The 22640-nt window shown below is 56.8% G+C and overlaps 2 protein-coding genes across 3 annotated transcripts; both read left to right on the plus strand.

The window, feature by feature from the left end:
- Nucleotides 1-3279: 3279 nt before the first annotated feature.
- On the plus strand, nucleotides 3280-8119 carry NABP2 (nucleic acid binding protein 2). Of its 2 annotated transcripts, none has more exons than XM_030967301.1 (7): nucleotides 3280-3332; nucleotides 4561-4653; nucleotides 4770-4908; nucleotides 5949-6020; nucleotides 6703-6784; nucleotides 7391-7457; nucleotides 7798-8119. In XM_030967301.1, the coding sequence occupies exons 2-7, from the start codon at nucleotides 4575-4577 to the stop codon at nucleotides 7929-7931; spliced, it is 573 nt and encodes a 190-aa protein (XP_030823161.1). In that variant the 5' UTR covers nucleotides 3280-3332; nucleotides 4561-4574; the 3' UTR covers nucleotides 7932-8119. The 2 variants fall into 2 exon arrangements, with proteins under 2 accessions (XP_030823161.1, XP_030823162.1); XM_030967302.1 differs by having other exon boundaries at nucleotides 3324-3456.
- A 1402-nt stretch (nucleotides 8120-9521) lies between these two features.
- SLC39A5 (solute carrier family 39 member 5) lies at nucleotides 9522-14689 on the plus strand. Its single transcript, XM_030966995.1, has 9 exons — nucleotides 9522-9892; nucleotides 10246-10399; nucleotides 10485-10659; nucleotides 11351-11520; nucleotides 12402-12539; nucleotides 12619-12985; nucleotides 13564-13644; nucleotides 13717-13907; nucleotides 14549-14689. Exons 1-9 carry the CDS (start codon nucleotides 9522-9524, stop codon nucleotides 14687-14689), a joined length of 1788 nt encoding a protein of 595 aa, XP_030822855.1.
- The last annotated feature ends 7951 nt before the right edge of the window (nucleotides 14690-22640 follow it).

Below are 22640 nucleotides of genomic sequence, written 5' to 3' on the forward strand. Positions count from 1 at the left end.
CAGCTGTGCCCATCCCAGGATTTCCAGCTGTGCCCACCCAGGATTTCCAGCTGTGCCCATCCCAGGATTTCCAGCTGTGCCCACCCGGGAATTCCAGCTGTGCCCACCCAGGAGTTCCAGCTGTGCCCAGCCCAGGAGCACAGGCTGGCTCAGGGGTAACAGGTGAGGCCCGGCCCTGCTGCCAGATGTGGCCTCCCAAACACATCCAGATGTGCCGAGCTCCCACACCTTGGCACCAGCCAGCTGTGCCGAGCTCCTGCACCTGAACCCCATCCAGATGTGCTGACCCCGTGCACTGCAGCCCTGCCCAGCTGTGCCCCAGCCGAGGAGCAGAGCCGGTGACAGAGGGACAGATGTGACCCCGCGTCCCTCCCTGTGGCCCGGGAGGGACTGGAGGAAACCCTAAAAAAGGAAAAGAAAAGGAAAAGAAAAAAAAAGGAAGGATTGGAGAAATTCCCAAGAAAAGGAAAAAGGAAAGGATTGGAAAAGGAAAAAGAAGAAAAGGAAAGATTGGAGGAATTCCCATGGGAAAAAAGAAGGAATTGAAGGAATTCCCATGGGGAAAAGGAGGGATTGAAGGAATTCCCAAAAGAGGAAAAAGGAAAGGATTGGAAATGAAATAGGGAAAAGGGAAAAAGAAAAAAGGAGGGATTGAAGGAATTCTCATGGAAAAAGGAGGAATTGGAGGAATTCCCATGGGGAAAATGAGGAATTGAAAGAATTCCCATGGAAGAAAGGAAAAGAAAAGGAAAAAGGAGGGATTGAAGGAATTCTCATGGAAAAAGGAGGAATTGAAGGAATTCCCATGGAGAAAAGGAGGAATTGAAAGAATTCCCATGGAAGAAAGGAAAGGAAAAGGAAAAAGGAGGGATTGAAAGAATTCCCATGGGGAAAAGGAGGGATTGAAGGAATTCCCATGGGGAAAAGGAGGAATTGAAAGAATTCCCATGGAAGAAAGGAAAGGAAAAGGAAAAAGGAGGAATTGAAGGAATTCCCATGGGGAAAAGGAGGAATTGGAGGAATTCCCATGGGGAAAAGGAGGAATTGAAGGAATTCATAAAAGAGGAAAAAGGAAAGGATTGGAAAAGGGAAAAGGAAAAAGGAGGAATTGCAGGAATTCCCGTGGGAAAAAAGAAGGAATTGAAAGAATTCCCATGGGGAAAAGGAGGGACTGAAGGAATTCCCAAAAGAGGAAAAAGGAAAGGATTGGAAATGAAATAGGGAAAAGGGAAAGGAAAAAAGGAAGGATTGAAGGAATTCCCAAAAAAAGGAAAAGATTGGAAAAGGGAAAAGGAAAAAGGAGGAATTGAAGGAATTCCCATGGGAAAAGGAGGAATTGAAAGAATTCCCATGGAAGAAAGGAAAAGAAAAGGAAAAAGGAGGGATTGAAGGAATTCCCATGGAAAAAGGAGGGATTGAAGGAATTCCCAAAGAGGAAAAAAGGGAAAAGGATTGTGAAAAAGAAGGAATTCTCATGGAAAAAGGAGGGAAAAAGGAGGAATTGGAAGGAATTCCCATGGGGAAAAAAAAAGGAAAAAAAAAAAGGAAGGATTGAAGGAATTCCCATGGAAGAAAGGAAAAGAAAAGGAAAAAAGGAGGGATTGAAGGAATTCTCATGGGGAAAAGGAGGAATTGAAAGAATTCCCATGGGGAGAAGAAGGAATTGGAGGAATTCCCATGGGAAAGGAGCCGGATTCACCTCCCGGAAAAAGAGGGGAATGAAGGACAAAAGGGAATTGAAGGATCCATGGCAAAAAGGAGGAATTGAGGAATTCGGGAAGGAATTGAAAAAAACGCCCCCCCGCGCAACCCGGCCCTCACTCTGTGCAGGGAATTCCTCCCCAAATTCTCCCATTTTTCCCTCTCCTCTCCAGCAGGGCGCGGATCTGATCCCAAAAAAAAGAGAAAAAACAACAAAAAAAAACACCAACAGGAAAATCAGGAAAAACCAATTCCCACATGGAATTCCCAAGCGTGGGGAAAATATCCCTCCTCCTGCCCCCTGTGCTGATTTTATGGGAATTTTGGGAATAATGGAGCCCTCAAGCAGCCTTGGAGAGGGATCCAGGCTCAGGAATTTGGGAATTTCAGCCCAAATTCTCAGTGGGATCCAGGCTCAGGAATTTGGGAATTTCAGCCCAAATCCCAGAGGGACCAAAACTCAAAATTTTGGGAAATTTGGCCCCATTCCCACAAGGATTCACACTCAGAAATTTGGGAATTCCAGCCCCAATTCCCAGTGGATTCTTTTGGATTTTCCCCCAAAATTAATTTCGATCTTTCCCAAAATTCTTCCAGATTTTCCTCAACTTTCTCTGGATTTTCCTCCAAAAATTATTTTTCCTGAAATTTCTCCAGATTTCCCCCCAAAATTATTTTGGATCTTTCCCCAAATTTCTACGGATTTTCCCCAAAAATTATTTTAGATTTTCCCCAAATTCCTCCAAATTTCCCCCAAATTTCTCGGGAATCTCCCCTCATTCTTTCAGCCCGACCCCCAAATTCCTGTGGGTTGTTCCCTACATGCCTCTGAATTATCCCCCAATTTTTTTTCCGGGATTGTTCCCAAAATTCCTCCGAATAATTCCCCAAATTTCCTCAAATAATTCCCAAAATTCTTCCGAATTATTCCCAAAATTTCTCTCGATTTTTCCCAAAGTCCTTCCATTTATTCCCACAATTCCCGTGGATTTCCCCCCCAAATTTCCCTGGATTTTCCCCCAGATTCCTCGGGATTTTCCCCAAATTTCCCCGGGTTTTCCCCAATTTCCCTCCCCGCTCTCCCGTTCCCGTTCAATTCCCAACCGGAGCCGTTCCCGGTTCCCATCCCCGGTGCCTCCGTTCCGTTCCACTCCCCGGTACCGACACCGCCCCGAGGCTCCTCCTCCAACCGTGACCCCCCTGCAGCTCTCCGGTCTCCTCCACGGACGTTTCCCCGCTCCTCCCGCGGCCTCCCCCCCCGGTTCTCCCGGTGTTACCGGGACCGCCCCGGGGGCCTCTCCGGTGTCTCCCCCACAGCCGCACGTACCGCGGGCGGCGGGCCCGGCCCGCTCGGGGCCGCTCGGGGCCGCTCGGGGCTCAGCGGCGGCCGCGGCCTCCTCCCGGTGCCGCCGCCCGGCCCCGCCGCGACGGAAGTGCCGCGCCGGAAGTGCCGCTCTGGCCGGAACTCGGTGGTAGGGGCGGTGTGGAGTGGGCGTGGCCTATCCTCATAGTCCCGCCCTCTCTGCGGCGGTATTGGTTGAGAGCGCAGCGCGTCAAGCTCCTCCCCGTGCTCTGATTGGCTGCGCTGCGGACTTCCGGGAGCGCCGGCGGCGGCGGCGGCGCCGTGCCCGGTGAGCGCGGCGGGAGCTGCGAGCGCCCCCTGGTGGCGGGACGGGAGGGCGGCCCCGGCCCCGCTCCCGGTCCCGGTCCCGCTCCTGGTTCTGCTCCCGGTCCCGGTGTCCCGGAGCGCCGTTCGTGCGTAGCCCCGTTCCCGCGGTCCCGTTCCCGGTGTCCCCCACGCTCCGGCGGTCCCGGTCCCCAGCAGGGATGCTCGCGGTGTTCCGTCCCTCTCGGGGCTGCCTTCGCGTTGCCGTTCGCGGTGTCTCGTCCCTCCCGTGGCGTTCCCGCTGTCCCCGGTGTCCGGTGCTGGCCGGTCCCTGCGGTCCCCGTGTCCAGCAGCGATGTCCCCATAGGCCACCCCCGGGTCCCGCAGTCCCGGTGTCCCGGTCCCACATCCCGGTGTCCCGGTGTCCCGGTGTCCCATGCCGGTGTCCCAGTCTCACATCCCGGTGTCCCGGTGTCCCATCCCGGTCCCTGCGGGTCGGTCCCGGAGCTGCCACCACCGGTGTCCCCCCGGTCCCCGGAGCCCTCCCTGTCCCCGCTGTCCCCATGGGTCCCACTCCATGTCCCCACTGCCCCTCAGTGCCACTCCCTGTCCCCTCAGTGCCGTGTCCCCTCCGTGTCCCCTCAGTGACACTGCCTGTCCCCTTGGTCCACTCCCTGTCCCCTCAGTGTCCCCTCAGTGTCCCCTCAGTGCCACTCCCTATCCCTTGGGTGCCATTCCCTGTCCCCTCAGTGTCCCCTCAGTCCCCTCTGTGTCCCCTCAGTGTCCCCCCGTGTCCCTGCTGTCCTCCCCATGTCCCTGCTGTCCCCTCAGTGTCCCTGCTGTCCCCCCCGTGTCCCTGCTGTCCCCCCGTGTCCCTGCTGTCCCCCCCATGTCCCTGCTGTCCCCTCAGTGTCCCCTCAGTCCCCTCCGTGTCCCTTCAGTGCCCCCCCGTGTCCCTGCTGTCCCCTCAGTGTCCCCCGTGTCCCTGCTGTCCCCTCAGTGTCCCTACTGTTCCCCATGTCCCTGCTGTCCCCCGTGTCCCTGCTGTCCCCCCCCATGTCCCTGCTGTCCCCTCAGTGTCCCCTCAGTGTCCCTGCTGTTCCCCATGTCCCTGCTGTCCCCCATGTCCCTGCTGTCCCCTCAGTGTCCCTGCTGTCCCCCATGTCCCTGCTGTCCCCTCAGTGTCCCCCCCATGTCCCTGCTGTCCCCCGTGTCCCTGCTGTCCCCTCAGTGTCCCCCCCGTGTCCCCCCAGCCCGCGCTGCCACCATGAGCTCCGAGACTTTGGTCAAGGACGTCAAGCCCGGCCTCAAGAACCTCAACCTCATCTTCATCGTGCTGGAGACCGGTCAGTGCCACCCCCGTGTGACCCCGTGTGACCCCCGTGTGACCCCCGTGTGACCCCTGTGTGACCCCCGTGTGACCCCGTGTGACCCCCGTGTGACCCCCGTGTGACCCCTCCAGGCCGGGTCACCAAGACCAAGGACGGCCACGAGGTGCGCACGTGCAAAGTGGCCGACAAGAGCGGCAGCATCAACATCTCCGTGTGGGACGACGTGGGGAACCTGATCCAGCCCGGGGACATCATCCGCCTCACCAAGGGGTGCTGGGGACACCTGGGGACACCTGGGGACACCTGGGGACACCTGGGGACATCTGGGGATACTTGGGGTGGATTTGGGGCGAAATTGCGGAGATTTGGGGACATTTGGGGCCATGTGGGGAACCTCATCCAGCCTGGGGACATCATCCGCCTCACCAAGGGGTGCTGGGGACACCTGGGGACACCTGGGGACACCTGGGGACATCTGGGGACATCTGGGGATACCTGGGGCTGGATTTGGGGACACTTGGGGGTGGATTTGGGGCGAAATTGCGGAGATTTGGGGACATCTGGGGCCATGTGGGGAACCTCATCCAGCCTGGGGACATCATCCGCCTCACCAAGGGGTGCTGGGGACACTGGGGACATCGGGGACATTGGGGACACTTGGGGACACCCAGGGACACTGGGGACACCTGGGGATACCTGGGGGTGGATTTGGGGACACTTGGAGGTGGATTTGGGGGAAAACTTGGGGAGATTTGGGGTGGATTTGGGGACATGTGGGGAACCTCATCCAGCCCGGGGACATCATCCGCATCACCAAGGGGTGCTGGGGACACTGGGGACACCTGGGACACTTGGGGACACTTGGGGACACCCAGGGACACTGGGGACACCTGGGGACACCTGGGGCTGGATTTGGGGACATTTGGGGGGTGGATTTGGGGGAAAATTGAGGCAAATTTGGGGGAAAATTGGGGCGATGTGGGGAAACTGATCCAGCCTGGGGACATCATCCGCCTCACCAAGGGGTGCTGGGGACACTGGGGACACCTGGGGACACCTGGGGGTGGATTTGGGGGAAAATTGGGGGATATTTGGGGTGGATTTGGGAAAAATTTGGGGGAAATTGGGGAGGATTTGGGGGAAACTTAGCAGGGATTTAGGGGGAAAATTGGGGGTGGATTTGGGGCAAATTTGTGGGGATTTGGGGCAAATTTGGGGGAACATTGGGGGACATTTGGGGTGGATTTGGGGGAACATTGGGGGATATTTGGGGTGGATTGCCTGACCCTCCCCACCCTCCTCATCCTCAGCTACGCCTCCGTCTTCAAGGGCTGCCTGACGCTCTACACCGGCCGGGGGGGGGACCTGCAGAAGATCGGGGAGTAAGGAGGGGTTTTTGGGGGGATTTGGGGGTTTTTGGGGGGATTTGGGGTTTTTGAGGTCGGGGGGACCCCAAATCCCCAAATTGCCTCGAATCCCCACAGATTTACCCAAATTGCCCCATCAAATCCCTGCTAAGTTTCCCCCAAATTCTCCCTAATTTCCCCCAAATCCCTGCTAAGTTTCCCCCCAATTGTCCCAAATTTTTCCCAAATTTCCTCCAAATCCCCACTAAGTTTCCACCACATTCTCCCTAATTTCCCCAAATTGCCCCAAATTTTCCCAAACCCACCCTCAAATATCCCCCAAATTTCCCCCAAATCCCTGCTAAGTTTCCCCCAAATTCTCCTGAATTTCCCCCCAAATCCACCCCCTAATTTTCCCCAAATCCCCACAAATTTGCCCCAAACCTCCCTCAAATTTTCCCCAATTCTCTCCCAAATTTTCCCCAAATCCCCACTAAGTTTCCCCCAAATTCTCCCTAATTTCCCCAAATTTTTCCTGATTTCCCCCCAATCCCTGCTAAATTTCCCCCAATTTTTTTCCTAATTCCCCCCAAATCCACCCCTAAATTTCCCCCAAATCCCCACAAATTTTCCCCAAATCTCCCTCAAATTTCCCCCAAACTCCCCTCAAATCTCCCCCAAACCCCCCAGATTTTCCCCAAACCCCAAAATCCCGCAGGTTCTGCATGGTTTACTCCGAGGTTCCCAACTTCAGCGAGCCCAACCCCGAGTACGTGGCGCAGCAGGCGCAGGGCAAGGGGGTGAGTTTGGGGGGCAGGGGGGGATCACCCCAATTTCCCATGAATTTCACCCAAATCCTACAAAATTTACCCCAAATCCTCAAGAATTTGACCCCAAATCCCCACAAATTTACCCCAAATCCTCATGAATTTACCCCAAATCCCACGAATTTACCTAAATCCCCACCAAATCCCCCCCCAAGTTTCCCCCAAATCCTCCCTAATTTCCCTCAAATTTCTTACCAAATCCACCCCAAATTTTTCCCAAATCCCTCCCGAAATTTGCCCCAATTCTCCCTCAAATTTCTCCCGAATCCCTCCAGATTTTTCCCTAATCCACCCCCTGAAATTTCCCCCAAATCTCCACCAAATTTCTTCTGAATTTCCCTCAAATTTCTCCCCTATCCTCCCCAAAATTTCCCCCAAATCCTCCACGAATTTCCCTCAAATTTCTCCCATATCCTCCCCCAAAATTTCACCCAAACCTCCCCAAATTTCCCCAAAATCCCCCCAAATTCCTTTTAACTTGCCCCAAATCCCTCCAAAATTCCCCCAAATCCCCGATTTGCCTCGAATTCCCCCCAGACCCCCTCTCTGTGACACTCTGGCTTGTCCATCCCTCCCCAGGCCCCACCCGACAGCTCCACCCCGGCAGCTCCGCAGCCCCCCCCGGGCCCCCCCGCCGCCCCCCCAGGTTGGTACCGCCCCCAAACCCCCCCGGTAACCCCCCCATCACCTCCCGGTACCCTCCGTACCCCCCCGGTACCCTCCCGGTACTCCCCGGTAACCCTCCGGTACTCTCCGGTACCCCCACTCACCTCCCGGTACCCTCCGTACCCCCCGGTACCCCCCCAGGTATCCCCCGGTACCCCCCAAACCCTCTCCGGTACCTCCCCAGTACCCCCCCGGTGCCCCCCGTACCCTCCCCCGACCTCCCGGTGCCCCCCCGGTACCCCCCAAACCCTCTCCGGTACCCCCCCGGTACTCCCCCGGTACCCCCCGGTGCCCCCCCCTGACCTCCCGGTTCCCCGCAGCCCCCGAGAGCCAGAACGGGAACGGGCTGAGCCCGGGGCCGCCCCCCGCGCACCCCCCGAGCAGCCGCATCACCCGCAGCCAGCCCGGCCCCGTCAGCAACGGCAAAGAGACCCGGAGGAGCGGCAAGAGATAACGGGGACCCCCCCGGGACCCCCCCGGGACCCCCCCGGCACCGCCACAACCGCGGGATCCCCGGTTCCCCCACGCCCCAAGTTCCCGGTGTCCCCCCGGTGCTGGCCCGGACCCCCCCTCCGGTACTCGGGGGGTCCCGGGGGTGTCCATCCGGTGCCCCCCCCGTTTTCGGGAGGCGTTAATAAAGAACCGAGCTGTGCCCCCGCCTCAGCGGCTCTGCCCGGACCCCTCCCCGCGGCCCCTCCCGGTACCGGCGCCGGCTGGGAGCAGCTCCGCGCTGACCCTTGGCCCCCCCGGGTCGGGCGCGACAGGCGCGGGACGGGCGAGGGGACGGCGAGGGGACACCGGGGGCTCAGGTGGGACCGGGAGGGGCCCGGTGGGACCGGGAGGGGCCCGGTGGGCACCGGAGGGGTCCCGGTGCTGGGGGGTGCAGCCGCACCGGGCTGGGGGGGCTCCGGGGAGGGGTCCCGGTGGGCTCAGGTGGGACCGGGAGGGTCTCGGTGGGCACGGGAGGGGTCCCGGTGGGCTCAGGTGGGACCGGGAGGGTCTCGGTGGGCACGGGAGGGGTCCCGGTGCTGGGGGTGCAGCCGCACCGGGCTGGGGGGGCTCCGGGGAGGGTGGGGACCCCCGTGGGACCCCGGGAGCGGGGCTTGGGGGAGGGGGACACCGGGGCGGCTCCTCCCGGGGATTTCCCGGTGTCGCGGCGTGGCCGGGCCGCACGTGGAGCGCGGGGGGGGGGGGGTGCGGCCTCTCCGGTTCCCCCCCGGTGCTGGGCTGGGGGGGGCTGGGGGGTCCCGAGGGTTTTATTTTATTTTTTATTTTTTATTTTTTATCTCCGTCCCGGTGAAACATTAACTCCCCCTAAACCCCGCGCCCGTTGCAAAACCTCGCCTCAAGGACGAGGGTCACCCGCTGCTCCCCCCCCCCCTTGTGGTCCCCGTGACCCCCAAATCCCACCCCGAACCCCCCCGGGGGGGCACAAGGACCGCGTACCCCCAAATCCCCGCAAATCCCCCCAAATCCCCTCCCCGGGGTGTCCCCGGTGCCGCCGCACGTGTCCCGGTGCCGCCTGCCGCTTTCCCCGCGCTTGGGCGACACCGCAGGGACCCCCCCGCGCTGGGGTCACCCCAAAACCGCTCTGTGCCCCCCCGTGTGCTCCCCGCGACCCCCAAATTCCCCCCCGGGGGGGCACAACAACGGCGTCCCCCCCAAACCCCGCTCCCCGGGGGTGTCCCCAAGCTCCGGTGCCACCGCACGTGTCCGGGGAGGTGTCCCGGTGCCGCCTGTCGCTTTCCCCACGGACTGGCGACCCCGCAGGGACCCCCCCGCTCTGGGGTGACCCCAGAATGGCGCTGTCCCCCCCTCGTGACCCCCAAATCCCAGAGGGGTGGCGGGGACGGGGCGCAACACCCCCAGATCCCCTCCCCGCGGTGTCCCCGGTGCCACCGCACGTGTCCCGCGAGGTGACCCTGCTGCCGCCTGTCGCTTTCCCCACGCTCGGGCGACACCGCAGGGACCCCCCCGCTCTGGGCTCACCCCCAAACCGCTCTGTGCCCCCCATTTCCCAGCTCCAGCCGCGGGATCCGACCCCATGAGCCGCCCTGGGCTCCTCCTGGCCCCGCTGCTGGCGCTGCTGCTCCTGGGGGCCGGGGGCGCTCCGGGCCCCGCGGGGACCCCCGGGCGGCTCCCGGAGGACGCGGAGCAGGAGCACGGCTACTACCTGCGGCAGCTGTTCGGGGCGTACGGCGAGAACGGAACGCTGCCCTCCGAGGGGCTGGCGCGGCTGCTGGGCAGCCTCGGGCTGGGCAGGGTGCAGGTGGTGCAGATCCAGCACGAGGAGCTCGGCCACGGCCACGTCAGCCACCTGGATCTGCTGGAGGTGCAGCAGGACAAGCACCGGCACCGGCACCCGCTCTGGGAGCACGGCGGGGAAGCGGCTCCGAGCACCGGAGGACCCCTCAGGTACCGGGGGAACCCTCAGGTACCGGGGGACCCCTCAGGTACCGGTGAGACCCCTCAGGTACCGAGGGGCCCCTCAGGTACCGGTGAGACCTCTCAGGTACCGGGGGGACCCCTCAGGTACCGGGGGTTCCATCCCCGTGGGGCTGCGCTGGGCAAGGCGGGGCTCAGCGCAGGAACGGGAAGGGGAACGGGAACGGGGATGGGATGGGAACGGGAACGGGAGCGGGGAACGGGGACGGCAACAGGAACGGGGAGGGGAACGGGAACGGCGAAAGGTAACAGGAGCAGGGATGGGGACGGGAACGGGAACAGAGGTGCCGATCCGTTGACCTCAGCACCCCGATTTCCCGCAGCCCCCCGCCCTCCCAGACGCCGAGCTGGCCCGAGCCGGTGCCCACCGAGCCCCCCGGTGCGGCGGGGCTCCCCCGGGGGTACCGACCGACCCTCAGCCTGCTGGGGAGGGTGCTGGGCTTGGAGCACTCCAGCAGCGACCACCCGCACGATGATGTGAGTGGGGCCGGGGGGGTCGCGCTGCGCCGCGTTCCGGGGGTCTGGGGACCCCCCCAGCTCAGCTGGAGCCCCCCGCCCGCAGTGCCTGAACGTGACGCAGCTGCTGGGGAATTTCGGGCTGGATTCGGTGGCGCAGCTGACACCGGAGCAGTTCACGCTGCTCTGCCCGGCGCTGCTCTATCAGATCGACAGCCGCGTCTGCATCCGGCACCGCGATGAGGTGACGCTGCCTCCCCCGGGGGGGGCCCTGTGGCCAGGTAACCCCAGCCCGGGGCTCCGAGCCGGCCCCCGGCCCCACCTCACTCATCCCTGGGGTCCCCCGTCCCCACAGCCGCATCCTGGGGTCCCCGAGTTTGTCCCCGGGGGTCCCCCTGTCCTGACCCAGGTCCTCTGTCCCCGTTATGATGTGGGGAGTCCATCCCTGCATCCCCAAGGGACCCCCATTCCCCACCCCCCATCCCTGTGCCCCCCCGGCCCCCATTCCTGATCCTGGGGTCTTCATCCCTGGGACCCCCATTCTCCCATCCCTGAGTTCCCCATCCCTAGGGTCCTCATCCCCACATGCCTGGGGTCCCCATTTCTAGGATGCCCATTCCCTCATCCCTGGGGTCTCTGCCCCTAAATCCCTGAGGTCTTCATCTCTGAGTTCCCCATCCCTGGGGTCCCCATTCCCACATCCCTGGGGTTCTGTCCCTCAATCCCCGGGGGTTCCATCCCGGGTTCCCCATCCCCATCTCCCTGGGACCCCTATTGCCCCATCCCGGGGTCCCCATTCCCACATCCCTGTGGTCCCTGTCCCTAAATCCCTGGGGTCTCCATCCCTGGGTCCCCATTCCCCCATCCCCGGGGTCCCCATCCCTGAATTCCCCATCCCCGGGGTCCCCATCCCCCCTCCCCAAGCCCCCTCGCGGTGCCCCGGTCGGGCCGTGCCCCTGACGGTGCCCGCAGCTCTGGGCTGGGCGCTCCTGGCCGTGCTCTCGGTGAGCCTCCCGTCCGTCCTGGCCGTGCTGCTGCTCCCGCTGCGCGCCCGCGGCTCCTTCCGCTCCCTCCTCGCCTTCCTGGTGGCGCTGGCCGTGGGGACGCTCTGCGGGGACGCGCTGCTGCACCTCTGGCCGCACGTAGGTCCCGCCCCGGGGGTGGCACCGGGGGTGGCACCGGGGGCACAGCTTCCCCCGGTCCTTGTGCACCTCTGCTCCCTCCGTAGCCGTGCCCATCTCTATCCCGATCCCCGTCCCCTCCCCGTTCCCCGTTCCCGTCCCTGTCTCCCGTCCCCGTCCCCGTGTCCGTCCCCATCCCTGTTCCTGTTACCTTTCGCCGTCCCCGTTCCCCTCCCCGTTCCCTTTCCCGTTCCCCTCCCCGTTCCCCTTCTCGTCCCCGTGTCCATCCCCGTTCCCGTTCTCGTTCCCGTCCGTTCCCATTCCCATCCGCATTCCCATCCCCATCCCCTTTCCCGTTCCCATTCCCGTTCCCGTTCCTGCTCCCGTCCCCATCCCCGTTCCCACTCCCGTTCCCATCCCCATTCCCGTTCCCATCCCCATCCCCGTTCCCACTCCCGTTCAGGTTCCCGTTCCCATCCCCATTCCCACTCCCGCTCCCGTTCCCATCCCCATCCCCGTTCCCGCTCCCACTCCCGTTCCCATCCCCGTTCCCGTTCCCATCCCCATCCCTGTTCCCGCACCCGTTCCCGCTCCCTTTCACGTTCCCATCCCCGTTCCCATCCCCATCCCCGTTCCCTTTCCCGCACCCGTTCCCGTTCCCGCTCCCGCTCCCGCTCCCGTTCCCATCCCCGTTCCCATCCCCATCCCCGTTCCCGTTCCCGCACCCGTTCCCGCACCCGTTCCCGTTCCCGCTCCCGTTCCCGTTCCCATCCCGCTCCCGTTCACGTTCCCATCCCCGCTCCCGTTCCTGCTCCCGCTCCCGCTCCCTTTCACGTTCCCATCCCCGTTCCCACTCCCTCTCCCGTTCCCATCCCCATTCCCGTTCCCCGCCCGGTGTGCAGGCGCAGGGGAGGCACCCGGAGGCTCCGGGGGACCCGAGCCCCGCGGTGCTGCAGGGGCTGGCGGTGCTGGGCGGCATCTACGCGCTCTTCGCGCTGGAGCTGCTCCTGGCGATGCTGCGGCGCCGCCGGGAGGCCACGGTGAGAGCGGGACAGCGACCGGCGGGCACCGGGAGGGCACCGGGGCCGGCTCTGCACACAACGCCTCCGTTTTCCCCAGGGACGCCCCTATGGAGAGACCCCCGGCCTGGCCGCGGGGGTCCTGGCACCGTCACGGGCAGGTACGATCCCCCCCGCACCCCTCCCCGGAGCCCCCGGCACCGGCACCCAGCGGAGCCCCGGCACCCAGCGGAGCCCCGGCACCCACCGTGCCCGTCCCGCCGCAGGCACCGAGCTGCGGCTCCTGGCGGCACCGGAGGCGGAGCTGGAGCCGAGACCCCCGGAGCCGCCCCGGGAGCGCCCCCCGGGACCCCCCCACGGACACTCGCACGGCCCCGCGCTGCCCCCCGGGCCCGGCGCCGCCGACATCGTGTGGATGGTGGTGCTGGGGGACGGCGTGCACAACCTGAGCGACGGGCTGGCCATCGGTGCGACCGGCACCGGGACCGGAACGGGGCAGGGGGACGGGGGCGGGGACGGGAACGGGAACGGAGATTGGGATGGGAACGGAGATTGGGATGGGGAGAGGGACGGGAACGGGAACGGGATTGGGAGGGGTACGAGAAACGGGGATGGGGACGAGGACGGGAACGGGAACGGGGATGGGGATGGGAGCGGGAGCGGAAACGGGAACGGGAATGGGAACGGGAGCGGGAGCGGGGACGGGCAGGGGGACGGGAACGGGAACCAGAACTGGGACAGAAATGGGGACGGGAACGGCGAAAGGTAAGAGGAACAGGGATGGGGACGGGAACGGGAACAGGAACAGGGATGGGAACGGGAACGGGAACAGGGACGGGGATGGGAACGGGAATGAGGATCCGTTGGAGGATGGAGATGGAGATGGAGGGAGGAGAGGTGCACAAGGACAGGGGGAAAGGTTTCCTCAGGGACAGGAGGATGTTGGGGACAGGGGGACGGGGGTGCATTGGGGACAGATGGACAGGGGTGCGCGGTGATTCAGGGACAGGGGGACAGCAGACGAGGTTCCCTCTCCCTCCCGCAGGAGCCGCCTTCTCCCAGAGCCTCTCCAGCGGGCTCAGCACGGCGCTGGCCGTGCTCTGCCACGAGCTGCCCCACGAGCTGGGTGAGTCCCCGTCCCCCTCCCTGTCCCCTCCCCGAGCTGGGGCCCCCCCTGACCCCCCCGGTGCCACCGCAGGTGACCTGGCAGTGCTGCTGCGGGCGGGCACGGCCCCGCGCTCCCTGCTGCTCCTCAACCTCCTCTCGGCGCTGCTCTCCTGCCTCGGGGCGGTGGCGGGGGTCGCCCTGGGCCGCAGCGGGACCCCCCTCGCCCCCTGGCTCCTCACGGCCACCGCCGGCGTCTTCCTCTACGTGGCCCTGGCCGACATGGTGAGGGGGTGTCTGGGGGGTTTGGGGGTGTCTGGGGAGTTTGGGGATGTCTGGGGGGTTTGGGGGTGTCTGGGGGGTCTCACAATGAATTTGGGGGGTGTCCGGGGGTGTCACGAGGGGTTTGGGGATGTCTGGGGGTCTCACAAGGGGTTTAAGGGTGTCCGGGGGTCTCACGGGCAGTTTAGGGGTGTCCGGGGATCTCACAAGGGTTTGGGGATGTCCGGGGGGGGGGTCTCACGGGGTTTTGGGGGGTTTGGGGGTGTCCGGGCTGGTCTGAGGGGTTTGGGGGGCTGTCCGAGGGTCTCACGGGAGGTCTGGGGGATTTGAGGATGTCTGGGGGTTTCACAGGGGATTTGGGGGTGTCAGGAGGGTCTCATGGGGGGTTTGGGGGTGTCCAGGGGTCTCACAGTGTGTTTGGGGGTGTTTGGGGGTCTCACAGGGGATTTGGGAGTGCCCCAGGGGTCTCACGGAGGATCTGTGGGGTTTGAGGGTATCCGGGGGGATTTGGGGGTGTCCGGGGGTCTCGGGGGATTTGAGGATGTCTGGGGGGTTTCACAGGGGATTTGGGGGTGTCCGGAGGGTCTCGTGGGGGGTTTGGGGGTGTCCCGGGGGTCTCACGGATCCCCCCCGCTCACCCCCAGCTCCCCGAGGCGCTGCGAGGCTCCGCCGAGGGCACCTGGAGCCGGTTCCTGCTGCAGAACGCGGGGTTCCTGCTGGGCGCTGGCATCATGCTGGGCATCGCCCTGGCCGAGGGGCACCTGCGCTCCTGGCTGCAGCCCTGAGGGACCCCCGGGACCCCCGGGACCCTCCCCGGGACCCCCGGGACCCTCCCCAGGGCTGGATTTTCCCCCCTCCTCAAGAAGCCCCGGGGGATCCGCGGTGAGGAGCAGCTCCGGGGGAGGGGACTGGGGGTCCCCTCGTTGTCCCCCGGGGGTCACAGGCGGCTCCGGGGCTGGGTCCGAACCCCCCGAACCCGAAATCCCCGGGAGGAGCCGAATCCGGACCCTCCTGAATTCCGGAGGGGCTGAATCCGAACCCTCCCGAACCCGAACCCCCCCCGAGGAGCCGAACCCGAACCTTCCCAAATCCGAACCTTCCCGAACCCGAACCCTCCCGAACCCGAACCCCCCCAAAGGAGCTGAATCCGAGCCCCCTGAAGCCGAACCTTCCCAAATCCGAACCTTCCTGAACCCTCCCGAACCCGAACCCCCCCCGAGGAGCTGAGGAAGGGGAAAGACCCCCGACCACGAGAGGTTGAATAAACAGAATTGAACCAGAGCTGCCATAAAACCAGGAGTTGGTCACGGTTACAGGGTAGAAAATAAATGAATTCTGAATGGTTTTGCCTTTTTTTTTGTTTTGTTTGGGGTTTTTTTCCCAGGATTCTGGGACCATTCAGGATTCTGGGACCCCCCCTTCCCCCAGTGGGTTCTGGGACCCCTCAGGGTGGGTCGGGGACCCCTGAAGATTTTGGGACCCCCCAGGATTTTGGGACCCTTCAAAACTCTGGGACCCCTCAAGGTTCTGGGACCTCTCACAGTTTTGGGACTCCTCAAGGTTTTGAGACCTCCTCAAGGTTCTGGGACCCCTGAAGATTTTGGGACCCCCCAAGGTTCTGGGACCCTTGTGGGGGGGTCCAGGACCCCTCCATCCTCTCCTCCCCCCTCTCTCTGTCCATCCCTGACCCACCCCCGAGGCTCATCCCAGGTCAGAACCCCCAAAATTCCCCCCCAAAACCAACCCAGAGCTCCAAAACCCATCAGCCTTTGGTCAAACCGTGAAGAATTGGGTTCAAAAAAGGCAAAAAAAGGGTCAGGAGGAAGCACCAGGCTCTGCAAAGCTCCAGAGGAACTCGGGAGGAGCAGCAAAAACCCCCCAAACCCCCCCAAAAATCCCCAAAATCACCACAACCAAAACGTTCCATGCGAAGTTTCCTTTATTTATTTTCAAGTTGACAGAGAACAATATCGATAACGACTGGGTCGAGTAAGGCTATTTTCCTTTTTTTTTTTTTTTTTTTTTATTTTTTTTGTTATTTTTTTAAACCACCCCCCCCTCCCCTCCCTATCTTTTTGTCCCCCCTGCACGAGAAGAGGAGGAGGAGGAGGAGGAAGAGGACGAGGCCCGGGATGAGACACGGACCAGCACAAGGAGGAGTTGGCTGTACCTGACAGGTGATGATGAGGTGGGGTTTTTTTTTTGTATATTTATTTATTATTATTATTATTTTTTTAAATGTTTTTGTCTTTTTTTTTTTTTTTTCCTGTCGGCATCAAAGGAACATTTATGTGCATAAAATACAGAGGTGCAGCATTGACACGGAGGATATTAAAGACACAGAGTTGCTACAGATGCCTTAGAGACGTTTTTCCCCCCATCCCCTCCAGCCTCACCCCACAATTCCAAGGATTTTAGGGCAGCTCCAGAGCTCCCCTCGATGTTTTGGGTGAACCTCGGCTTTTTTTTTTTTTTTAATGATTTTTTTAAACAATTTTTGTGATTTTTTGTTGGTGTTTTTTTTTTTGTTTGTTTGTTTGTTTTAATACATCTCCTTTCACTGCCGAGCCCAGAAAATTCCAGCCAGGAGGATTGAACAGCTCCTTGTGTCCTCGGAGAAAAAGAAAGAAAAGGAAGAAAAAAAGATGGGGGGAAAAGGAAAAAAAAAAAGGACAAAAAAAAAAGAAAAAAAAAAGAGCCTGAACTGAGGAATCCACGTGTCCGTGCCAGGATGGACAGGAAGGGGTTGGGTTTTTATCCTTTGGTTTCTCACTGAAGGCAAAGGTGGGATCCCACCCCGACATTCCCACCCCACAGAACATCGGGATAAAATCAAGGAATAATTCTAATAATAATAAAAAAAAAAAAAGGCAAAAAGAAAAGGTTCTTTCTGGGGTCTCTGTTTCTGTAGGTTTGGGGTTTTCCTTGTTCCTCCCCGTGCTGGGAATTGGGATCTGCAAGGAGCTCCCCAAAAACGGGACCAAAATTCAAAGTGATTCCACATTTTTGGAGATTTTTTTTTTTGTGTGTGTGTGTTTTGTATTTATTTGCTTGGTTTTTTTAGTGCTATGTTGGGTTTTTTTTATTAATTTTTTATTGTTTGATCTGCCGGATTCCAGCCCCGGGATGCGGCCGGGGGTGGGGAAGGGAAGGGAAGGGAAGGGAAGGGAAGGGAAGGGAAGGGAAGGGAAGGGAAGGGAAGGGAAAAAGGGAAGGAAGGGGAAGGGAAGGGAAGGGAAGGGAAGGGAAGGGAAGGGAAGGGAAGGGAAGGGAAGGGAGAGGGAAAGGAGGAGGAAGGGGAGAGGGAGGGAGGGAACGGGAAGGGAGAGGGAGAGGGAGAGGGAGAGGATGGGAAAGGAGGAGGGAGAGAAGAGGAGGAGGAAGGAGAGAGGGACGGAAAAAGGGAGGGAGAGGAGAAGGAGGAAAAACGGGTGGGGAAGGGATGGGGGGGAGACAGGGACAGGAGAGGGACAGGGGGACAGGAGAGGGACAGGGGGACAGGAGAGGGACAGGGCTGGAGGAGCTGACAGGAGCCAGGAGTGGGACGGGAGGGGACAAGAGAGACAGGAACGGGACAGGGGACAGGAGAGGGACACGGGGACACGGGGACAGGGGACAGGAGAGGGACACGGGGACACGGGGACACGGGGACAGGAGAGGGACACGGGCACACGCTTCCTTAACAACCCCAAATTCCCGGGGCCGGGGAGGGGCGGCAGCAGCGGCCTCGGGGCTGTCCCGGGCTATCCCGGGTTAGCCCTGACTGTCCCCAGGCGGTCCCCAGGCTAACCCGGCACGTCCCCGGACTATCCCAGGCTGTCCCTGGCTTGTCCCCGTGCTGTCCCTGTTTATCCCAGGCTGTCCCGGGCTATCCCGGGCTATCCCGGGGCTGTCCCCAGCTGTCCCCGGTACATTCAGTGTTTGTCGCAGGGTCTATGGCTCAGGGGGCGGCGCCCCTCGCTCGGGCAATGGCAGTGCAAAAACACCCGGGGACTCTGAAATGTCCTTTTTTTGGTTTTTTTGTTGTATTTTTTTTTTTTGTGCTGTTGGGTTTCTTTTTTTGTTTTTTTTTTTTAATTCCATCTTTTTTAGCTTTTTTTTTTTTTAAATAACATTTTTCATTTTTTTTTCCTCTCTCTCTCTCTCTCTCTCTCTCAAAACCACAACTTCCCTTTGTCCATTCATTCCCTAAAAACGAAATTTTTTTTTTCTGGTTTTTTTTTTTTCTCTCTCTCTTTTTTCATCTTTCTCTCTTTTAAATTCCAACTGAAAAAATAAAGCCAAAGACACTCTCACCTCCCTCTTGCTGCTCTCTATCCCGTGGGATGCTAAAGGGAATCCAGACTCATGCTCTTTTTAACAAAAGTGCTTATTACTTGAAGCAAGTGCTTTGGACCAAAGGGTGGGAGAGAAACTTCCTTTTTTTTGGGTTTTTTTTTTTTTAATTTTTTTCCCACAAGGTCGGGAAAAAAGAATCTGAGTGTTCCAAAGCAATGAATGGGATGAAAGTGAAAGAAATTTTGCTGACTTTGGCATAAAAGGGATGGAAAATTTGGGATTTTTGGGGGAGAGGGCAGCGGAAGTTTCCCTCCATCCCTTTTTTTTATTTTTTGTTTGTTTTTTTTTTTTTTTTTTAAAAAGCACCGGGGGAAGGGGAAACCATCACCAAAAAAAAAAAAATTAATTAATTAAAAAAAAATCATCCAATCTCGTTTAGCAAAATAAATGCAATTAATTATTACCAAACACTTTGATTATTACTTAAATTGTCAAGCTGTGCTGTCGACGAGAACGATACAGAATTAAAGGAGAACAAGACTGGGACACCCCAAAATAAAAGGCCACAAACTTTCCCCCCTTTTTTCCCACCCCTCTCCCCTCTGGGATGCGCTGCTGGAACCTCCTTTCCCTTCATTATTATCATTATTAATTAATAATAACCACGAATATTATTATTAATTAATATTTTTTTTTTTCATCTTATTTTCATTCTTCTTATGATTATTTTTTCAAGGGGTGGGGAAGCCCTTTTTGGAGGTGGCATTGATTGTCTCTGAGCAGAGGTGACACTTTTTGGGGACAGCAGGGAGGGGTGGGCAAAACAAACAAACAAAAAAAAAAAAACCCAAAAATCCAAATATTAGCCCCAAAATAACCCCAAAAATAAGAAAAGCAGAATTTTCCACGTGCTGCTGGTGAAAAAAAAAAGGGGATGGGGACAAATGCTCTCCTTGCCATGGGGACACCAAAAGAGGGCAGGGATGTATTCCACGGAAATGGGAAAATTCCCATCCTGGAAATGTGGGAATTCGACAAAAATCCCCCCAAAAAATCCTCCAAAAAATCCTCCAAAAAATCCTCAAAAAATCCCCCCAAAACCCCCAAAAAATCCCCCAAAAATCCTCAAAAACCCCCCAAAAACCCCAAATCCCCCAAAAATCCTCCAAAAATCCTCCAAAAATCCCTCAAAAAATCCCAAAAGATCCCCCCAAAAATCCTCCAAAAAATCCTCCAAAAAATCCTCCAAAAATCCTCCAAAAATCCCCCAAAAATCCCTCAAAAATCCCAAAAGATTCCCCCAAAAATCCTCCAAAAAATCCTCCAAAAATCCTCAAAAAATCCTTCAAAAAATCCCCAAAAATCCCCAAATCCTGGGAGGGCTCAGGGCTTTGGGAGAGGGGGATTGAGGGAATTTCTGCTGGGAAAAGGGAAGGAGCTGCAGGAAAATGTAAACATTTCTCTCTGGGTTTGTTTTATTTTAATTTTTTTTTTCCAGTTCTCCTCGGTAGGATATTGAAAAGGATCTTGCCAAAAAAAAGGAAAAAGAGATTTCAAAAAAAGGGGAAAAAAAGCTAAAAAAGCTTCCAAAAAAAGGGGGAAAGATGTTCTGAGAAAAGGAAAAGGAGCTTCCAATAAAAGAAAAAAGGATCTTCCAAAATAAGGGGAAAATCTTCCCTAAAAAGGGAAAAGATCTTTCAAAAAAAGGAAAAAGATCTTTCAAAAAAGGAAAAAGATCTTTCAAAAAAAGGAAAAAGATCTTTCAAAAAAAGGGAAAAGATTAAAAAAAAAAAGGAAAATATTAAAAAAAAAAGGGAAAATATTTTAAAAAAGGAAAAGATTTTTTAAAAAAAGAGGAAAGATATTTAAAAAAAAAAAGAGGAAAAGTATTTTCCCAAAAAAACAACAAAAAAGGAAAAAGATGTTCTGAAAAACTGAAAAGGATCTTTCAAAAGAAGGAAAAAATACTTTTAAAAGAAGGAAAAAATGCTTTTAAAAGAAGGAAAGAATTCTTTGAAAATAAGGAAAAATTCTTTGAAAAAAAAAAAAAGATAACGGATTTTTCAAAAGAAGGAAAAGGATTTTCCAAAAAAAAAAGAGATTTTTTGTGATTTTTTTGTGGTTTTTTTGATTCAAGTCTCGAGTTCATTCTGGTTCTGAGCTGAGGTATCCGGTGCAAAAAAAGGGGCAGAGTTTCTTTTGGGGATGGGGGGAGCAGGGAGGGATTTTATCCCAAAAAAAAAAAAGAGAAAATTCCTCAAATTCTGCCCTTCTCAAGTGCCTGGAGCTCCCCCAGGGTGGATTTTGTTGAGTGCTTGGGGTGGGGGAGCCCTGAAGGAAAAATGTGCTTTTCACCCAAAGGCCAAGCCCGAAAACTTCATATTTGGTTTGCAAAAGTTTGGCTTTGGTTCAAAAAATAAAACAGAAATAAAAATAAAATTACAGTGCCAGGGGATCCTCCCAACCCTTCGTCTCCAAATGGTTGAAAAAAGGAAATAAAAAGCAACAACAAAAAAAAAATAATCGAATTTTGGTTCTAGAAATGCCCTTTTCTATGGGGTGAGGAGCTTGGAGATTCCTGAAATTCCCCAAATTCCTGAAATTCCTGGAATTTTGCTGCCCCTTCCTCTCTGCATCCCATCTTTGGCTTGAACAGATTCGTGGGAAGGAGGGAAAATTTTGTTTTTTGATGTTGTTACAGTAATTCAGAAGAAAAAACCAACCAAAAAAAAAACCCAAAAAACCCCAACAGTGCAAAATTCTCGGATGCTTCGAACCTGCAGCATAACCAGGATTGGCAAAAAATGAAAATTCAAATGAAAAATGAGAAAAAACCCAAAAAACAAAGATCCCACTCACGTCCACAAAAGCTGTCAGGATGCTGAATCCCAAAATAAAATAAAAAAAAAATCAACACAGGGTTGTGAAAAAGGACTTGCAAGTGCATTTGTTTCCTTAGGAAAGGCTAAAATGTTGAATTAGAATTTTTTTAAATGGTTTTTGTTGGTTTTTTTTAAAGGGTAAATGCTCGTTTCTCTAGAAATAATTCTCTTTTTTTTAAGAAAAAAAAAAATAAACAATCAACCAAGCAAGCAAGCAACACTGACTCTGTCATGGAAATGGTCACACAAAGCAAAGGGGGGAAAAAAAAGCAATTTTTAGGAGGTGAGAAATTGGTAAAAAGAGGGGAAAAAACCCTAAAAAATGAAAAACCAACAGAATCCCTAAAGTGCCTGGTGTGGGGAGGAGGCTCCAGTGGGGCACCCGTTTCATTTTCCCTAAAATCAGCTGCCAAAGGGTTTTTAGTGTGCCAGGTACAGTAGATTTGGGGTTTTTTCAAGTGTTTTTTTTTGGGGGGGGGGCACGAGGAGAGGAGAGGGGAGATTTTCCCACCCTGGCTGGACGTAAATCCCCAAAATCCCCAAAGAAATTCCCAAATTCCCACCCTGGCCAAGAGTTCGGGTTTGTTGTGATCCCAGCTGAGCACAGGGGGTGGAAATGGGAGGAAATTCCTGGAGGGAAACGAAATGAAATGAAAACCGAAATGAAATTTTGTTCCGTTGGGAAGGGAACAAAAAATTCTGGGAAGGGAACAAAAATGTTAGGAAGGAAACACCAGGAATGAAACAAAAATGCCAGGAAGGAAATAAAAAAGAAATTGGGAAGGAAACAAAATTCTGGGAATGAAACACCAGGAATGAAACATTGGGAAAGAAACAAAAATGTTGGGAAGGAAACAAAAAACTTTGGGAAGGAAATGTTGGGAATGAAATAAAACTCTGGGAATGAAACAAAAATGTTGGGAAGGAAATACCAGGAATGAAACAAAAAAAAAAAAAGGGAATTAAACAGTAACACGGAGAATGAAACAAAAATGTTGGGAGCGAAACAAAAACGCTGGGAAGGAAACAAAACGATTGGGAAGGAAACATAAAACACAAGGAATGAAACAAAGATGCCAGGAGGGAAACAAAAACCCAGGCAAGGAAACAAGAATGCAGGGGAGGAAACGGCTCCCATCAACTCCAAAGGGAAAAATCCAACAGAACCTGACTTGTGCCAGCCCAAATCCTGCCCCTTCCATGCCAGGGGTGTGCCAGCCCAAAGAAAGGTTTGGGAGGGTACCAGGAACGTGCCAGCCCAAATCCTGCCAGCCTAAATCTTGCCCCTTCCAGCTGCTGCCAGCCAGAAAGGTTTGGGAGGGCACCAGGAACATGCCAGCCCAAATCCTGCCCCTTCCATGCCAGGAAAGTGCCAGCCCAAGTCCTGCCAGCCCAAATCCTGCCAGCCCAAAGAAAGGTTTGGGAGGGCACCAGGAACATGCCAGCCCAAATCCTGCCCCTTCCATGCCAGGAAAGTGCCAGCCCAAATCCTGCCAGCCCAAATCCTGCCAGCCTAAATCTTGCCCCTTCCAGCTGCTGCCAGTCAGGCAGGATTGGGAGGGCACCAGGAACATGC

The sequence above is a fragment of the Camarhynchus parvulus genome, chromosome 29 (genome assembly GCF_901933205.1).
Source record: "Camarhynchus parvulus chromosome 29, STF_HiC, whole genome shotgun sequence".
NCBI classification, from domain to species: domain Eukaryota; kingdom Metazoa; phylum Chordata; class Aves; order Passeriformes; family Thraupidae; genus Camarhynchus; species Camarhynchus parvulus.